General features: G+C 34.3%; 1 protein-coding gene across 5 annotated transcripts in view; it reads right to left on the bottom strand.

Annotated features, from left to right (window-relative positions):
• Positions 1 to 18686, bottom strand: part of CPSF6 (cleavage and polyadenylation specific factor 6) — a 28126-nt gene that overhangs the window by 8981 nt on the left and 459 nt on the right. For 2 of the 5 annotated variants that reach the window (XM_011373977.2, XM_011373984.2), the window contains exons 2-10: positions 11366 to 11575; positions 9956 to 10059; positions 7724 to 7869; positions 6651 to 6824; positions 6412 to 6522; positions 5469 to 5973; positions 3286 to 3401; positions 2631 to 2784; positions 30 to 222 (exon numbers count right to left, since the gene is read on the bottom strand). In XM_011373977.2, coding sequence (XP_011372279.1) covers positions 33 to 222; positions 2631 to 2784; positions 3286 to 3401; positions 5469 to 5973; positions 6412 to 6522; positions 6651 to 6824; positions 7724 to 7869; positions 9956 to 10059; positions 11366 to 11575 — 1710 coding nt within the window. In that variant the 3' untranslated portion in view covers positions 30 to 32. The remainder of the gene's footprint in view (positions 1 to 29; positions 223 to 2630; positions 2785 to 3285; positions 3402 to 5468; positions 5974 to 6411; positions 6523 to 6650; positions 6825 to 7723; positions 7870 to 9955; positions 10060 to 11365; positions 11576 to 18686) is intronic. The other 3 variants (XM_011373993.2, XM_011374002.2, XM_011374011.2) reach the window with 3 other exon arrangements.

The raw sequence follows: 18686 nt of genomic DNA, 5'->3' as shown, positions 1-18686 counted from the left end.
CTAACACAAAAAGAACAAGGAATACCCACCTTCTAACGATGACGATACTCGCGCTCTCGGTCACGCTCTCGGTCCCGGTCCCGGTCTCGGTCCCGGTGTCTCTCTCGTTCTCTGCTTCTCTCTCTATAATAATCATCATGACGATCTCTACTACGGGATTTATGACGTCGACTTTTTTCTCGTGATCTACTATGGTCCCTCTCTCTTGACCGTTCACGTCTTCTAAAAGAAATTACTGGATTAATGCGCTCCGTAATTGGACAGCTTAAAAAGATATTCGATACTTTGATGTATAAAAATACCTAAGGCAAAAAAATTCTTTATAAATCTAGTTTAGAATTACAATATCCTGAACTGTCAATACGATTTAGCAACTCACCTAGAAGCATGAACTAAAAATTCCATTTAAAATATTCACCCAAAACTGGGAACCAGACATATCAGAGCAATTCATACTATCTATTATATCTATTATAACTAGTAGTCTAAAATAGACAAGTGTTTACTGAATGAAAAACAGAAATGTAAAGGAGAGAAAATTTCAAAGGATTTGTGTTTTAAGTTGAAGAATATAATATATCAAAGGTAGATTTTTAGCTATAAAATTCATGAAATCACTCAAAATATAATGGGACTTAAATATATAAACATTATCACCCATTAATATAGGTTATCTAAACTTATATATACATATTAATTTTACATTTATAATTAACCAAAATATGCTACTCCTCTAAGAAACTTTCTAATTTATACATTTGCTGGTAGGGCTGGGGGGGCATGGTAGAAAGCAGAGAAACCTAATAATTAAGACCACTGGTAAAAATTGGATATTATTCACATTGCTATCTAATAAAAAGAAATGTTTCATGAACCAGCAAAGGGGGGGGGTAATTTAATCAAAGTATATTGCCTAAAATATTTTTAGAAACTCTGCTATTCTAAATATGAAATTTGCAATGAGGAAATAACAACTGCCCATTAATTTAAATCTCTACTTAATATTTTTGCACCAGACAACTAGACTTAGCAAACATTACTATGTGCTTATTTTGTGGATTTAAAAAGTTAAAAAGACTCTGTAAGATATGGTCTTTAGCTATGACAAATTTCTTCAGATATAAAGCTCTTTACATTTGGTAAAAAGGTAATAATTATGAAGCTGAGGACCATGACAAACAAAGACAAGCTCTTTTTCCTTAACTTAATAAAGACTTTACTATCAGATAAAGAATGCAAAAGACAGATCTAAGAATACCATGTGAAGATTAAAAATCTACCTAACAAAAATATGTAAAATTTCAAGGTTAGTGGTAATGCTAAAAAAGCATTTATTTAACTAAAAAACTAAAAATAGATCATTATCTCCCTTGTTCAAGAAATATTTATCACTGTTCTGTACCAAGCACTGTTTAGTCATTAGAAACAGTATACTGACAGCCGCTGTAGAAAACAATATGGAAGTTCCTCAAAATATTAAGAATAAAGTTATCATATGACCCAGCAACCCTTCTTCTGGGTATCTACTTGGGAACTTTTGTAAAATGTGTACCTGTATGTTCACTGCAGCATTATACATGGTAGCTAAGACATGGAAACAATCTAAGTGTACTTTGATGGGTGACTGAATAGATATGGTTCATATATACAGTGGAATACTACTCCGCCATAAATATGACACACTGCCATTTGCAACAATATGGATGGATCTTGAAAAGTATCCTAAGTGAAACAAGTCAGATGGAAAAAGACAAGAACCTTATGATTTCACTCCTATGTGGGATATAAAAACAGAAAGCAACAAATGAACAACAAAACAAACTCAGGCACAGATAACAGTATAATGGTACCAGAGGGGAATGGGGATAGGAGAAGGATGAAGAGAATAAAGGGGGTCATATATATGGTGACTGAAGGAGACCAGACTTTGGGTGGTGAGCAAACAATGCAATATAGAGATGATGTATTACAGAACTATACACTTGAAACTTACATGTTATTAACCAATGTCACCCCAATAAATTAAAAAATAAATATTGTAGTGAACAGGTCAGGTAAAGTCCCTTCCATCTTTCAACAAGTACAATGAAAAGAAATGTGAATTAATAATAAATAAGAATAGATTATGCTAAGTACTATAAAAGAAGTAACAGAACATGGCCTGGATAACCTCAGAGAAGGCCCCTCCTAAAAAGTTAAGAGTTGAGGCATGAAAGATAAGCCAGATATATGAAGAGCCAAGGAAAAGAGCACCTAGCAGAAAGAGTATTAAGTACAAAAACAGTGAGATGATCAAGTGCTTGAGATGTCAAGAGGAAGAAAAGGGAGACTAAACAATATGTATGGCTAAACAATAGTGAGCAAGTGGAAAGGAACATAATGAGGCTGAAAGACAGGGATTATACTACAGTGCCTCAATGTTTACAGTGTTATTCTAAGAGTAACTGGAGCTTTTAAGGGTTTTAAGCAAGCAAACATCTGACATTTGATTTAGAGTTAAAAAAAAAAATCACTCTGGGTACTAAGTAAAGAGTAATAAGTAAAATTCCTATTTTAAAGTCCCTAACACATTATTTTTTTCTATTTGTAAAGTAGCAGTTTTAAATAGACATGAGACAGGAAAGTTTTACCTTGATCCAGAACCATAAGACTTAGATTCAATTCCATGAAGGCAATCTTGCAAAGAGCTAATAAGAACTTTGCAACGATCATCAGCGGATACTTTGGATTGTTTAATTAAAGAAATTGCAGTTACCAATGTCTCAATAGCACTCCCATAATCACCTGTGAGGGGAAAGAGGGGCTGAAGTCAAATTTTGTCTTCAAAATACCACCAAACCACCTGCAGTAAGAGTGATAAAGCATTTAACAAAAGAAATAAACTTTAAAATGACTACAGAAGTTGTCTTAATATTTTTTAGTCTTTCACCATTTGGAAAGGTGTTTATATGCATAAAATTAGCACAATTTGTTATTATCATGGCTGTGTGAAATAGATTACTATTTTGTAAACATGATAATAAATGAGCTGGGGAGGGCTAAGATTTAAACCTACATCTAAAAATTAAAAATTCGGGGTCTTCCCATTACATTGTGAAATCCAACTTTCTTCAATGTCTTTTAAATAAAGTACAGGTAATAATTTGGGAATAGAAAAATAAGTACTATGATAAGTACTAAAATAAGTACATGTAAATGAAATGATTAATCTTCAAGATAGCACTTAAAAGTTTTAGGTCATTCCTAATAACACATATATATTAAAACAGGAAGAAATCTACAAACCAGCACTGGCATCAGACACAGCTCTTGAAATAGCACTGCTTGAGATTGCCCTATTTCTATTCATGATTTCTTCAAACTCAGCTTCACTCAATGGCGTTCTTGCAGTATCCATTTCCCTACAAAATCAAAATAAACCTTATCATACTCAAGAGATTTTCTAATTTAATTTTAACAGTATAAAGCTATTCATACTGGTTGCTTTTGACCAGTGTTTTAGAGCTAACAGTACTTTTCCAGATTGAAGCATGCTATTTCTCCCACAAAGAAAGCAAGTCTAAGCAAAATTCTTACACCACTATCTTATAGCAGAAAAAAAAGTAGCAGCTTAGAAACCTTGTCTGTCTGGAAGCCAGAAATTATATTTACATACCTACAACATAATACTTTTCAGTCATACAAAAAGAAATAAATAAAAAATGTTGACTGCAAAAAATACAGCGTACACAATCAAGGGCAGGGATTTGATTTCATTTATGTTTGGATCCTCTAGGCACAGGGCCCGACTTACAACAGAAGGGTAATAAATGCCTAATTAATAGAATTTCAGGATGGACAAGATCTTACACGATCCCGCTTGCCACTGAATCCCTAGAGAGTATCCGGAAAATAAAAGGTACTCAATAAGTATGAACACTTGTTGAAAAAAATGAAAATGCCAAAAATTTCTATAGCTACCTGACAACTTTAAAAATTGTACACGTATGGTACAGGAAAAAGTAAACTTTCTGTCATCTTAGTTACTAGGTAGGACACTGAGTTCAAGCGAGCTGTAGCCACTCATTCCAAGGACTTAAGGAAATAACTAATCTAACCTCGTTTTGCATGCTTATAAGGTTGTAATTTTATTTCCCAAACTTTATAAACATCTTGACCAAATTATCAAGTTGTTCGAAATTCACATTTCAACTAAATGCTGTGACTTCTGCCCAGCCTATCTCCCTCAAAACAAAAACCCCAAAACAAAACCATGTAAGATAGTTTTTTTCGATAAAAACTAGTCAATAATACTCTGTCTCCATTACCAATTCCTGAAAATCTGATACTGAATAAGACTCAAATTTCAAGCTGTCAAAGTCACCTAACCCACTTTTATATACTAAGGGTGAACAGTTAATATACAGTTAGTTGCTCACTGAATTAAAGTGAACGGAAAAAATTTATACTAGAGCTTAGCAGTTATAACATTTTTTTTCTAAAGGAAAGCATTTTTGGCAGTCACAAAGATATGACCTCTTTGGATAGATAAATCAACACTTTATTTACAGCATCAAATTTACTGCTGAGGGCCTGTGCAATTTTAGGGAATTAGGCAGATACTCAAATCCATTCTGCAGACACACTGAAATACAAAGTAGTTTATAACAGTGGCAATTAAAAAATACAAAATCAAATGATAAACTCAAAAGAAATTGAAGGGGCAAATTCAAATAGTTCTAGGAGATTATAAACATAGCTCTCCAAATTGTGATGCGCATAGATAATTTTTAAATTACTCTGGAAGGGAGCTAAGAGACCACTTAGTTCAACAGGGGTTTCCTCTCAGCATTTCTCTAAAGATCACCATTATTTTAATTTCCATAAAGCCAAATATCCTTATAAATTATATGTTCCCATTTTAATTAAAAGTAAGTAATTTGCTACTCAAGACTCCTAATCGGCATGAGATAATCTATAGTACTTATCAAACAAACTGATCTAAATCCTAAACAATCAAGAAACTTTAGTGTTCTGTACAGTGTCATCAATTAGTAGATGAGATTCAGACTTAAAAGTTTCAGGATTCCATTTGCTCGCTTAAATTTTATTTTTTGCAGACATGACTCTTTGTCCCCTAAACTTTTTTACATATTTTTTAAGATAATAAATTATCTTCATTAACATCTTTTAACTTAAAAAATGATGGAAATGAATCCCCGGGATTTCATGACTTGCCCTAAATCACATGGCTATGTAGTGGCAGGGCTGGATTATTCCCATCCTTGTTCTATTTATGTGTTCCACCATATCACACTGCCTCTTCTAACAAGAAGAGAAAATAACACAGAAAGTTAGATACCTGGGGAAAAGGTGATAATTAAAAACAAACAAACAAACAAGCCAACAAACAAACCTCAGTGATGGAGCACAGAATACTTTTTACCAATCAAATACACCAAATCTTTCAAAGATAGATACTAACTTACCTTCCAGGAGGCCCATAGTCACCCCTATCATATGGCGGAGGTCGGCCATATGGATCTGTTGGTGGTGGACCCCGGCTATCTGATGTAGGCATGCCGCTGTTAGTTGGTGGAGGAAAGAAAGCCGGGTTCACATGTGGAGCTGGCGGTGGGGCACCTGGAGGTGGTCCAGGAAGATGCGGAGGAGGAGCAAGTGTAAGGGGTGGCCCAAGAGGGCCAGGTGGGCGAGGTGGAAAGGGGCCTGGAGGTGGAGGTGGTCCCTGTTGTGGAGGTGGTGGGCCAGGAGGGGGGCCGTAGCCTGGTACTGGAGGTGGAGGACCAGGAGGAAGCGGACCCAATGGAGGCTGCCCAAAAGGTTGTCCAGGAAAAAGAACTGGCGGTGGAGGGCGATCTCCTCGATTAGGAGGCCCAGCTAAAGGAGGAGGCAGAACCTGACCAGGAGGTGGAGGACCTGGTGGACCAGGTGGGCCTGGAGGGCCTAAGGGTGGACGTGGTGGAGTCTGTCCAGCTATAGAATAAAGAGGAAAGAGAGAGAAAAAAACACTTCAATAAGGTATTTTAACCTTTATGCCAGATTATATTTTTAAAGCATAACTCATAGACCAAGATTCTTTCTCTTTAAATAAAACCCATATGGTAAATGCTACACTAACAACTAAAAAGGTGAAATATATCCTTATAAATTTAACTCTCTCAATTTATGCTTAAGAAAAATTATTGAAACAAAAACTTTAATAAAGATTACAATGCTTAGAGACAGTTTCCATCTTTCAGCATACACACATTTCTTACAGTGAAATCACCCACCTTATATTCTACTCTGATGCCAAGCTAGAAAGTGAAACAAGGAAAAATGGTCTTGAAAGGATTTTTTAAGAGGTAAGAAAATAAGACGGATGTAAATATTCTATATATAAGTCAAGCAAGTTTGGAGAAAAATAAAGACCTTTTAGGCCAAAAATGGGTATTTCCTCTATGCTGTGCCCCATATGCCATGGAATCCTAGTTTCCAGGAACAAAGGCCGAGTTCCTTTAACAAGATGCTTGATCAAATTTCCTGGATTCCAAAAATAGCATAACAAGGAGAGTAAGTCACATTAATAATGCATTACTTGAAAAGAGAGAAAAGGAAAAGAGGTATTAGGTAGACACATTTTATCCATGGTAATTTAAGAAAAATTTTACCTGGAAAAGGTGGGGGTGGCCCTCCTGGTCCTGCTGGCCCAGGAAATCTGTCCCCACCGGGAACAGCCCCTGGAAAACGGCCCCGTCCTCTACCACTTTGTGGAAATGCTGCACGTGAACTGCCTCCTGGAGGACCAGCTTTACCTTCCCCAGACATTTGTCCTGATTGTGTAGCTGCAAATATCCAAATACTCATAAATAGCATTTATTAAAATAGTTATCTGAAATGTAACCACTGTTATTAGAAACAACTGTATTTCAAATTTCATTTATACTATACACACTTGCAGATGCCTTAGGCCTGTCCAAACTACATGAGAAGTACTGATTAGGAAAACATTCACATATATTTAAGTTCTTCTGAAGTCTCAAAATATCCAGGCATAAATGTATTTCCAATGAGTAAATAGTTACTTTCAAAATACCAGTACTCTGCAGCAGCCAAGACCAAAATTCTCCAACAGAAATCTGAATTTCAGTAAGCATAGATCACTTAAAATTTTTAACATAGTCTTCAGTTAAATCTCTAGTTCTAAAACATTAAAAGAAAAACAACCACTTGAATTTCTGTTAATTACATGATCATCCATCTTATCTCTTTAAGTGATAACATTCGTAAGTGTGTAATGGCAAATCTTTTCTATATTCACTTTACCAAGTGGTGAAAGGTCTTGGTGCCAAGCAGAAATCAACGAATATTTTCTGGTTATCAGTGGTTTCTCCCCCACCATAACACACATCCACATAAGTTTCCTTCAATCTAAGGATTAGAATGTAGTTTCTTCCTTTCTCTAGGATGGGAATGACAGGACAAGAATGGCAGGGCTATAGAACTTGCACACTGTTGAATAGTATTGGGTTTGTGATACCTAGAGAAAAATGGTAATAGGTTTCCAGTACACAGGACCCGCCATAACCAGTAATTAAGTCAAATTTAAACCATGGATTTTCTAAAATGGATTCTCCAACAAACTAAATATTAAGATGACTTCTCTAGGATAACATCTAACAAATGCTAGCAACACTGTTTAAAATATACATCTTTTAATAAAAGCCTCAGAGGGATTGCTTACTTTTCCTGGACTGCATTTCAAATTGACTCAGGAACTGTTTATTGCATGGAGTTACAACAGGATTCTGACCATGAAGTTCTCTTTTAGGCAACAGATCCATTAACTTTTTTGAGGATGCTTCAGATCCAACACCAACAAGGGCAAACCTAAAAGATGTTTAAAGATGTGAGGGTAGAAAGTGAGGAGAGATTAGTAATGATACTGTTATTATAAAAGAAATGGCCTGAAATTATTTTATCTAAGAAAACAAAATATTTCTTAAAATTATACAAGTTCACACTTTCATTGTTAACTTTTTAAATAACATATCATATAATTCACTCATTTAAAGTGTATAATTTAGTGCTTTTTAGTAGTTTCACAACCATCACAATCAATTATAGAACATTTTCATCACCACAAAACAAAACCCATATTCATTAGCTGTCACTCTATTTCCTCCCATCCCCAACCCAGCAACCAGTAATACACTTTCTGTTCTGGACGTTTCATATAAATGGAATTATACAACATATGGCCCTTTGTGGTTGGCTTTTTCACTTAGCAGGTTTTCAAGGTTTATGCATGTCGTAGCATGTATCTGTACTAAATTTCTTTTTATGGCTGAATAATATCCTATTACATGGATACACCACATTTTAAAAATCCATCAGCTGACAGACATTTGGGTTGTTTTCACTTTTTGGTTATTATAAATAATGTCACTATGAAAAGATGCAACATCATTAATCATCAGGAAAATCAAATTGAAACCACAGTGAGATACCATCTCATACCTACTAGGATAGCTTTAATCACAAGTGTTGCTGAGGATGTGGAGAAACTGGAACCCTCATACATTGCTGATGGGAATGTAATATGGCATAGCCACTATGACAAACAATCTGGCAGTTCTTCAAAAAGTTAAAAATAGAGTTAACATATAATCAATAATTCCACTCCTGGAATTATTCCACACATACACCTAACAGTATTAAAAATACATGTTCATACAAAACTGGTACATAAATATTCTTAGGAGTTTTATTCATAATAGAAAAAGTGGAAACAACATCAATGTCAATCAAATGATGGATGAAAATTATAACAATATTATTTGGTCATAAAAAATTAAGTAGTGATATATGCTACAACATGGATGAACTCTGAAAACATGCTAAGTGAAAGAAGTAAGTCACGGACCATATCTTGTATGATTCCATTTATATGAAATGTTCAGAATAGGCAAATCCATATAGATAGACCGCTAATGGGTATGAGATTTCTTTTTGGGATGATGAAATGTTCTGAAATGAGACAGTGGTAATGGTTACACAACTTTTTAAATATATTTAAAAACCAACGAATTGAACACTTTAAAAGGGTGAATTTTATGGCATATGAACGACATCGCAATTAAGAAAAATACATTTAAAACTAAAAAATGAATGATCACCAATTTTGTACAGTTATAGGATATTCTAGATTATCAGAAAGGCTCTTAGAAGTTTACATCTTTTCTTCCTAATGTGCAAAATGGTCTGTTAACTAGAACACTTATTCTAATAAACAAATTCTACTGTTTGATTCAAATTATCTAGGGTCATAACATTTAGAAACAATTTAACGAATTCACTAACTTAACAAATATTTATTGAACTCTATTTCCTACCTGCCAGGCAACATTCTAGGAATGGGGTACAGGAGTAAACAAAACAAAATCTCTGCTCTCATGGAGCTTACAATCTAGTGGGAGACAAGGCAATGAACAAAATACACCATCAAAGAAAAAAATAAAAAAAGAAAACGGTGATGGGAGTGGAAGGTGCTATTTTGCATAGGGTGGTCAGGAAGGGAATTCTTAAACAGAGTCCTGAACGAAGTGAGATACATGTAGATATTTGGGGGAAAAGTAAACCAACAGGAAACAGTGTAAAGGTCCTAAGTAGTAATGTGTTTCAGGAACAACATTTCAGTAACGACTTTAACCATACATACGGAGAAAACTCAGGAAAATTATAATAATAAACCTAACCTGTCAACATTTCCAGCTTCGCTAGTTTTAGTGCTCGATCACAGGGCAAGCAAAATGAATATGAATCTTTGCCCAGGAACCTCCTACAGTTATTTGGATAATAACTGCATCCTACACATGTGGATAGTTAGCATTAACTTTAAGGAAAGATACCCCCAAAATGGTAATCACTAGCTACTAACTTATATTAAGAAAAAGAATTAAAACAAAATTCTTACCCCTTTGACTGGCCATTTGCCCTATTTTCAAAAAATTTTATTTCCAAAATATCATTTACTCCCAGAGAATGAACTGCTTCAGTCAAGTCTTCATCTGTTGTCCACTGAAAGACATTTTCTCCAATTAACAAAACATATCCAAGATTTTTATTGTCTAAATTTAGCTTTTAAGGATTAAACTCAGGATAAACAAGAGAAAATTTACACTTAATGAAAATCTAAATGCAGTTACTACAAGTCGGTCTTCAATTTTTAAATAGCACAAAAGCACCTGAGGACAAAACTTCATCCCTTGATAAGTTTCAGACATTAGAATGTACAAATCCTGGAACAGAGATTTTTTTTTTTTTTTTTTTTAAACTCTTAAAAAGTTTCTGGTCTCTTCCAACTTTAAACTGCTATGATTTTAAATTTTCAATAAAACCCATCTCACTTTTCAGTTCTCCTTAAAGGAAATTATTTGGGGAAATAAATTCTATCTTACGTTTGCATATAAGAGAAAAAGAAAAAAAAAACTAACATGTACTGAATCCCTACCATGTACTTTTACTTAAGTCTTAGAACATTACGAGTCCTATTATTATTTCCATTTTATATACAGTACAATAGAAAAATTAAAAAGCTTGTCTAAAGTCACAAACTAATAGATGGAGCAGCTAAAATTCAAAGTCTTACTAAACAATCGCTCTCCTTAACTATACTGCTACTGTCTCTAATACCATAAAATTACTCAGACTGGGCGGTAAGAGAGCAGTTAATTAGTTTTCTAAAAATCTAAACATTTTAAAATAAAATGCTACTAAGGATATGAAAGAGTGACAAGTTTTGATTTCTAGACAATTTTTAAACTTTCCAGTATATGTAATATATGTTTCTTAGAGATAAAACATTCTACAGAACTGCTTTAGTGAATATTTAAGATTTAATGCTAATAAAATTATATACATTGACCATCCAGCTAATGAATATCCCAACCACCAATCTTACAACTCATAAACTCAAATTAAAATAACTGTATATAGCAATATTCCCATAAATCAGATTTCAAAGAACAGAAATTAAACTCAACAAGCCCGTAATAGGAATTAGATAACGAAAACTTTTTAAAACCAGGGGTCATACTGTCTTTCTCTTCTATAGTTCTGAATTCTGGTTTGAGACCTTATGTAAGCATTTTTTCTTTGTAAAATTGGGATAGCTGAAGTATAGGAATAGTAAGATAAAAAGAATAATTGATTTGAAGATAAAATAAAAGATACTTTTATTACCCTCCTCATTGCACAATCAAGCCTATAGAACAACCAATCCAGTAACTCTAAATTCTTATTTTATAAAACTGGAGAAAAACATTAACTGGAACCGTTCAAAATCGATTACCAATAACGTAATTCATATGTTACATTTACTTACCCATGTTAGATTTCCAATATATAATGCAATTCTCTTTCCAGTATATGTATAGACAACATTTGGTGCTGCTCCTTTTCCCACATCATCACCAACAGTTGGTGGGAGAGTATCCATGTAATCCCGGTCTTCTGGGGCATCTCCATTATTTGCAGATGGAGAGATGACATCGTCATACAAATCTATCTGATCGTGCCCACCATATTCAGCTTCCTGAGATATAGAAATAATGATCTAGGTTATTCTATATACTACTAAATAGATCTGAACACAAATTCATTCAACTTTGTTTTAAAAATCTTGTAGAAGATAGAAAAAGGCCCAAAGATTTTGGTATAAATCATCCCACTTTTATGCCATACATGTATCTTTGAACAGTGCCTAAAGTGAATTTCTATACAATGAACACTATTTTCCCACTATTTATTATAATAGAAAATAATGTTCCTCTAGGAAAAGAATGACATGGAAATAAACTTTCCTTGGAAGTAAAATACTCTTAAAATAATAATACATGAATAAAAATAGGTAAGCTTTTAAAAAATCGATACAAAAATATCACAAAGAAAAATCAAAGCCATTTCAAATCTTTAATATTTAACTGCAGAAAAAGACAACTATTATTTTCTATGGTATATCAGGTTCTTGTTTCCCAACGCTGTGAAACCTATCAGTTTTAGAAAAAAGCATAGTGAGCTAAGCCATAGGGAAGGAATAAGGAAATGTGGGCATGTAAATAATTCCAAATGTCATAACAAATGAACAAAGGAAAGAGAAACAATAAATAAAATATAAGTTAAAGCCATACAAATTAGTACCTAGTGACAGTTTATTATTCTTAGTCAATAAAAAGTTAATGCTTATGAGACTTCTTATACATCTAGTCAATCAGCAAGAGAATCTAGTCAATTTGCAAGAGAAAAAGGATAACAAGGATTTAGTAAAGCCTTGCCACCGAGTGTCAGCAGCAGAATTAAAGCAATGCTAGTGAATGCCAAATATAAGCCTACACAAGCAAGGAAGGAAGAGGAAAACTAAAAAGAAGCAAATATATAAAGAGGAAAAAAATGAAAAAAAGAGGGTTACGTTTGTAAATAAGCCCAAGAAAAATGAAATGCTGGTACCGACAGAACACTCAACATTTAAATTACCTTTGGTAACCATTACTGGGCCACAGAGGCTTGATTAGCCTGTATCAGAGGAAGAACTATTTTCATCTTCTTCCCTTTCCACTACTAAGTACCTAAATCAATTGTGAATTATTTTATTCTTATGATATAGAACATTGAGATAATAGAGACAATTATACTTACAAAACAACAAACTTTAAGAATTCAGACATAACTCATATCTTCTCCCATTAATATAATTTATTAAGAACTGTTATACAAATGGCACGTAAAGAGCTAATAGTTTTAGAAATTAGCTATTACATGGATAGAGAATGACCCAGAGAAAGCATTCATAATATGACTTGTAAACAGATCAACAAATTATAGGTCCCAAAGGAACATGGCTCTTGTTATTCAGAAGGGATCCAGAATAAGAATTTTCTTCTTTGGGGAAAAAAAAAGGGGGGGGAGGACCTAGAAGGGGAAATACCATTTATACACATAGTGAAAGGGACCTGAAATCTGTAAAGTCCTCTTCAAGTAATCTTCTCTATAAGAGAGTTGACCAATTTACTAATTATAAATGGAATCTTTACATAACAATTTTGTCATGAGGTAGAATGTAAGACTTATTTAATGTGAAACCCAAAATCTCTAAGTCAGAAAACAAACCCATCTTTATCAATGGGCAGATAACATGTCACTGAATACCACAATTTTATTTTGTTTGTACAGCAATACCAAAATAATCTTTCAGAACTGAGTTTAAAAAAAAAAAGTAACATGCTTAAATTGCAGTGATAGTAAAAAAATTAGAAAAAAGGAGGATGAGTTTTGTTATGAAGCTTCAGGTGGCGTGGTTGAGCAGTGGTTCCATACACTTTATTTATTAAAAAGCTTCCCACAAAGGGTAGTGGGCACTTTAAACTCTCCTGCAAGCCAGTTCTGGACATCAAGTAGAATTATAATAATAACAATAAAAATTATTATTATTCAAAGGGAGTTGTGTTTCCAGCCTCCTCAGCAGAAACTATAATCATAATGTATGGTCTGAAGGAGAGTGAAAAAGAAGGCAAGGGTTATTAATAGCAGGACTAAAATAAAGTATTTAAAGTTATACTTTCACCAGACAGATTAACACATAATTTGACTTTTCATTGGTTATGAATCTAGGAAAATGTTTACATAAGTAGACAATAATTCACAAGCATAATTGCAGCTACACTAACCTGGTGAATCACAATCACTTACTATTTTTGTCCGTCCATGAATTCCTATGTTGACATCAACCAATTTTCCATATTGATAAGATTCTACCAATATTTACGATCAGCCAGTTTGTCTGATAGTTGGACTGCTTCCAATTGTTTGAAGTATGATGCTGCTAATTGAGACCATGGTCCTGGGGTTTGATCTCCATGTGGACTAGTTAGTTAGCTTCACTCTGTTCCAAGACCACAGCCTGTATTTCTAGCCCCAAAGGCATGCATTTGAACGTAGTGAAAAAATATTAATGAACCTAAATATATTTGCCACCATTACTAAAAATGCAACTCAAAGCAGACACTCTTTTTTGTAGTATCAGTAATCTTCCTTTTCAGCTTCAGCATATCACAGCTATCCTCCACATTAAAAACAAAAAAACACACAAAACACATTCTGCTTTTTGCTCCCCTTTAAAAAGGGGGGAAACAGGCAAATTCTGAAATTATGCAAAAATGTATATTACAGGTTATAAAGAAAGTGAGCTCTGAAAGTCTTCTGAACAAACAAAAAAACTGCTATGGTCAGCAATGTCAGGTTCTACTATGTAAGGTCTTTGCAATCATTACCTTTAGGAAATTTTAATGGCATTTGAAAACAAGAAAATATCAATGTTACCCCTCTAATTATTTTAGATACCAAATGCTGCCCAATATATCTACTTTTCATAGTAGCTAATTGCCAATAGAGCTGCGCATTATATATAATTTCCAATAATAAACAGCTCTTAAAGTTTGTTTAAAAATCCAAGAAATAATTTGTTTAAAGTTTGTTTAAAAATCCATTAACTAAGCTAAATAATTACCTACATTCTAAATAACTCTAATCATTTAAAGTCAAGGTATCCTCTCAAGATTTTACACTTCAAGATATGTTCTACACGATATACAAATAGCTACTGCCAAGTCAGAGAAAATACTTAAAAGTAACATGGATAGTAAAGTAACCAAAATTCTACTAGTTCCTTTTTAACCATTTTTTTCGTTATCACTGTTCCCTTCCTTCCAAGGAGTTATTTTTAGACATATTTTCCCTAATCACCTCCCATAAAATTTTAATAGCACTGATATAGTGTATATACTGAATATCACTACTGGGCTGACCATGGTATAGCTGTAGTATAGTCTTCATTCTTCATGACAGGCCCAACACTTGTTTTTCGTCCTAAAATTGTAGTAATACCATTCCTGCATTATGGCACTACAGTATGGCACAGCAAAGGCTACTTGTTTTCAGAGCCTTTCTATTTAAAAAAAAAAAAAAAAAAGGGCAATTTAATAGTCATTTTCATTTAGAGAAGTATAAGCAGAAGAAAAGTTACATTTTATATTTACAAAATATATTCTATACCAAGGAAGAAAAATACTAGCATGCAAAATCCAATATCAGATAATCTAATACATATTTATCTTTTGAGAAAATACATCGCTTTGTGATTTTGTCTAATTATGCTCTGAGCAGATATTAAAATTAGTTTGTAATCTGTGATAGAAGCTCAACTAATAATAAGGAAGCCAATTTGGTATTAAAAACATGCCATATAAACCACAAAGTAGACAATTCATAGGCAGCTGAATGGACTACACTCAAAAATAATAAAATTGAGAAGGGTTCTAGCTCCTCTAAACATTTCTACCCATTTCTGAATCGATCTCTACCTACTTCATTCTTGACTTTACAGCATTGTCTTGGTTTTCTATTAAAAATAAATTTATCAGAAATAAGGTCGCATTGATATTTGTCTAATAAACTTTTCCCAAATTTGGCTAGACAATTGGTGAGAGTAGATATGGCTAAATACAAAGTATAATAACTCATGAAATAAAGGCAAGCTGACTTATGAGGATGCCTAGGTCCATAACTTCTCTATGAATATTTATTTTCCCAGCCACTACATATATTTTCATTTTAAATGGTGAGATTACTAAAGCAGCACTGTTATCAGTGGTCTACTGCTAGATGGATCATTAACTAAATTCTACATTAAGAGCTTTTGATTCCCAAAAAAGCAAAATACACACTACTTCAACACATAACGGTGTAAGCTTTTCTGAAGTTCATAGAATTTTTGACTTTCCTCTTCCCTGCCATAAAAATTCTACAGATAAAGATACACATAAAGGAGTGGGTTTTACACTAAACGACCTGTCAGTGTTATAATTATGTGTGCGTCTCTCACCCACAAGACAGTGCACTCTAAAAGTAGAGACTATCTAAACTTTGTTTCCCTCCTTGTTGGCATACAACATACTCAAGAAACTTCTTTTGAACAACTGAGTTTCAATTTTTTTATTTAGTTTTGGTCAAAATAAAAATCTATATTAAATATTAGACTATTAACACTAGAGTACAAATCCCAGTTCAAATTGAACTGATACATACTAAAAGCTAAAACAGAACCGCTTTCTTCTCAATTCCAGAGGTTTGGAAGTAGTTCACATTCTTCCACTGGAACAACTGTTCTTGATTTGGTTATATCCAAATACCTTCAAATTAAGAGCTAAAGAGCACCCATAAAGGATAGCCCACTCAGTCCCCTGTGCCTTCTCCCCTTCAACTTTATTCTCTATTTTAAAATTCTGGTGAAGAAAGCTCTACTATAGCTTCATTGACTTAATTTCATTTCATTCCCAAATTAAAGTTTCTTCTAAGATAGTTGAATGTCTCACACATTTTGAAATAGGTTTACAGTGTGCTTTTCCAAAATACATGGGGGAAAAAAAAAGCTTTATAAAAGTATGACCATTTAAAATAGAATAGAAAATACAGACTATAAGAGAATTTCAAAGTATACAAATTCAATAAAAACTGCAGCTCACACTAAAGAACAAAGATTGTTGTTTAAATGTTTACAGCAGTATAGAAGCTAAAGTAAGTCAAGGCTGGTTATACTTAAGTAAAACATTTTACTCAACTACAGCAAAATTAGTCATAGTTTACTATACAGCAGCCAGTACAAATAAAGTCACCAGCTAATAAAGTACAAAATAAGTTAGTGATAATTTTGCAGTTGCTCCTAAATCTGATAAAATTTTAGAATATTTCAATAATAGTAACATTTTAAAAAAGAGGATGGAGCCTTGAAAACAACCAACTATCCTTTTGTGGCCGTATTTTGTACAGGAATTACCACAGCAAGCAGATTACAAAGGCCAAGATACGTAAAATAACAACAAAGCCTCTAATTAATCCCATTAATCTATCCAAAAGTATAAATATTTTACTGGTAAAATCACACAACTATGTATGAGATATAATGCTGTTGGTATAAGTCAACAAAAAGTTACATTTTGCAAAGAACCCTACAAAGTAGTTCCTCACCAAGGCCACAAAATTTTAATCTCTTCTTACCTCCTGCTCAGTCACTGCTAGTTACAGCACAGAGATAAGGAAGCATCACTCTATCCAGTCATATGGATTAGAGAAGTGCAGGTCCCAAATTAAGTTTGCAAAAGCCCATACTGTATTTCATGAATAGGTCCTGAAGAAAGCCCAACTTCTAAAACTGCACCCCTATTCTTCCTTTATTGTGGGTGGAAAGGCAAAGCAAATGTATATTGTTATAAGAAAAGCTAATGAAAACAATTTGAATATTTAATTGTTCCTTTACTTGCAGGTATGGCTCTCTTGCAGGTATGAAATATTATACTCATTTGATAAGTAAAAGGGAAAAAAATTCCTAGAGATCTTTGTCTACTGACCTTAAAAACATTGTTCTGATTATAACACTCAAAATACAAGCACAATAAAAAGAACAAAAAATTTTAAACTTAACCTTTGATTACAATAGGCTACACCTAAACATTCAATCTCTAACGGAGTAGGAAACATTTAAAGCTAACTGAAATTTTTTTCTAATATTTAAACCAGGTGTACAAAGTCATTCCTGAAAAAAAAAAAAAAGGTAACGATTTCTAGCAAGTCCCAATTAAAAAAAAAATCCTGAACCTCCTAGTCACAAATAAGATTCTTAATGGAGGAGGAAACATATTAATTAGCAGAATTTTATCAAGTTTCTCATCCGGACCCGGAAAATATAAAAAAAATAAAATAAAGCTTTTAGGTGCACTGCAGTCAGGCACAGTTTGATCTTTTTTTTTTTTAAACGTGTTACTACATAAAACGCAGTAAAGACGTGAACAGCAGGCTTAGAGCGTAAACGTCACTGCTCTAGTAACAAGATCTTTTGCAAGGATGCCCAACATCAGACATCACCGCTCCGCGGCTAGTTCTAGGCCAACTGTGGCCTGTGAAATACCGGAAAACCTTGCATTCTCACTTTCTCCAACGTTTCAAAACGTAAAGCAGATCCCTCGAAAGACATTTAAGTTTGCTTTTGAAAATCGGGTCATTATCTACAACCCTTTATTTTTAAACTGTAGCACAAGAATTTTGGGTGAACGTTCTTCAGACATTCCTCTGATCTCTCGATGAGCTACCACCTTTTGTTTCATCCAACCACCGCGTTTCTATATATTCCTTTTGGCTCAGACCATCTATTTTCACAGGTTATTTTCATCGAAAAGGCCAAGAATAACGGGGCCTCAAAGGCAATGCGAGCCCTCGACCACCGAGGCAGGGCTAGTGCATCGACTTTTATACAAGATCTACGTGGGTCCAACACTCAAAGGACTTGTTGCAAACGCGCCCACACCGAAGCCACCGTCAGAAAGCGTGAGGGGAAGAGGAGAAAGGCGCCTCGCCGAAGCCTGTCGCAAACGCGAGCAGGAGAGCCCAGGAAAGCGGGCGCGCGGGATACAAAGGGCGGTGAATGCGGCCTTCCATGAGGCGACCGTGCGCGGACAGGGAAACAAAATGGAGCGACGGGAGGAATCGGAGCCCGAGCAGCAGGGCCGAGGACGAGGCGACGGCCGGCGCGCGCCCAGCCGGGCTTCCTCCTTGACACGGCAGCGGGGGAGGGAGCGCGGCGGCGGCCCGTTCTCCCCGCC

The sequence above is a fragment of the Pteropus vampyrus genome, unplaced genomic scaffold (assembly GCF_000151845.1).
Source record: "Pteropus vampyrus isolate Shadow unplaced genomic scaffold, Pvam_2.0 Scaffold9, whole genome shotgun sequence".
Lineage (NCBI taxonomy): Eukaryota > Metazoa > Chordata > Mammalia > Chiroptera > Pteropodidae > Pteropus > Pteropus vampyrus.
This window is presented reverse-complemented; position numbering and strand designations above follow the sequence as displayed.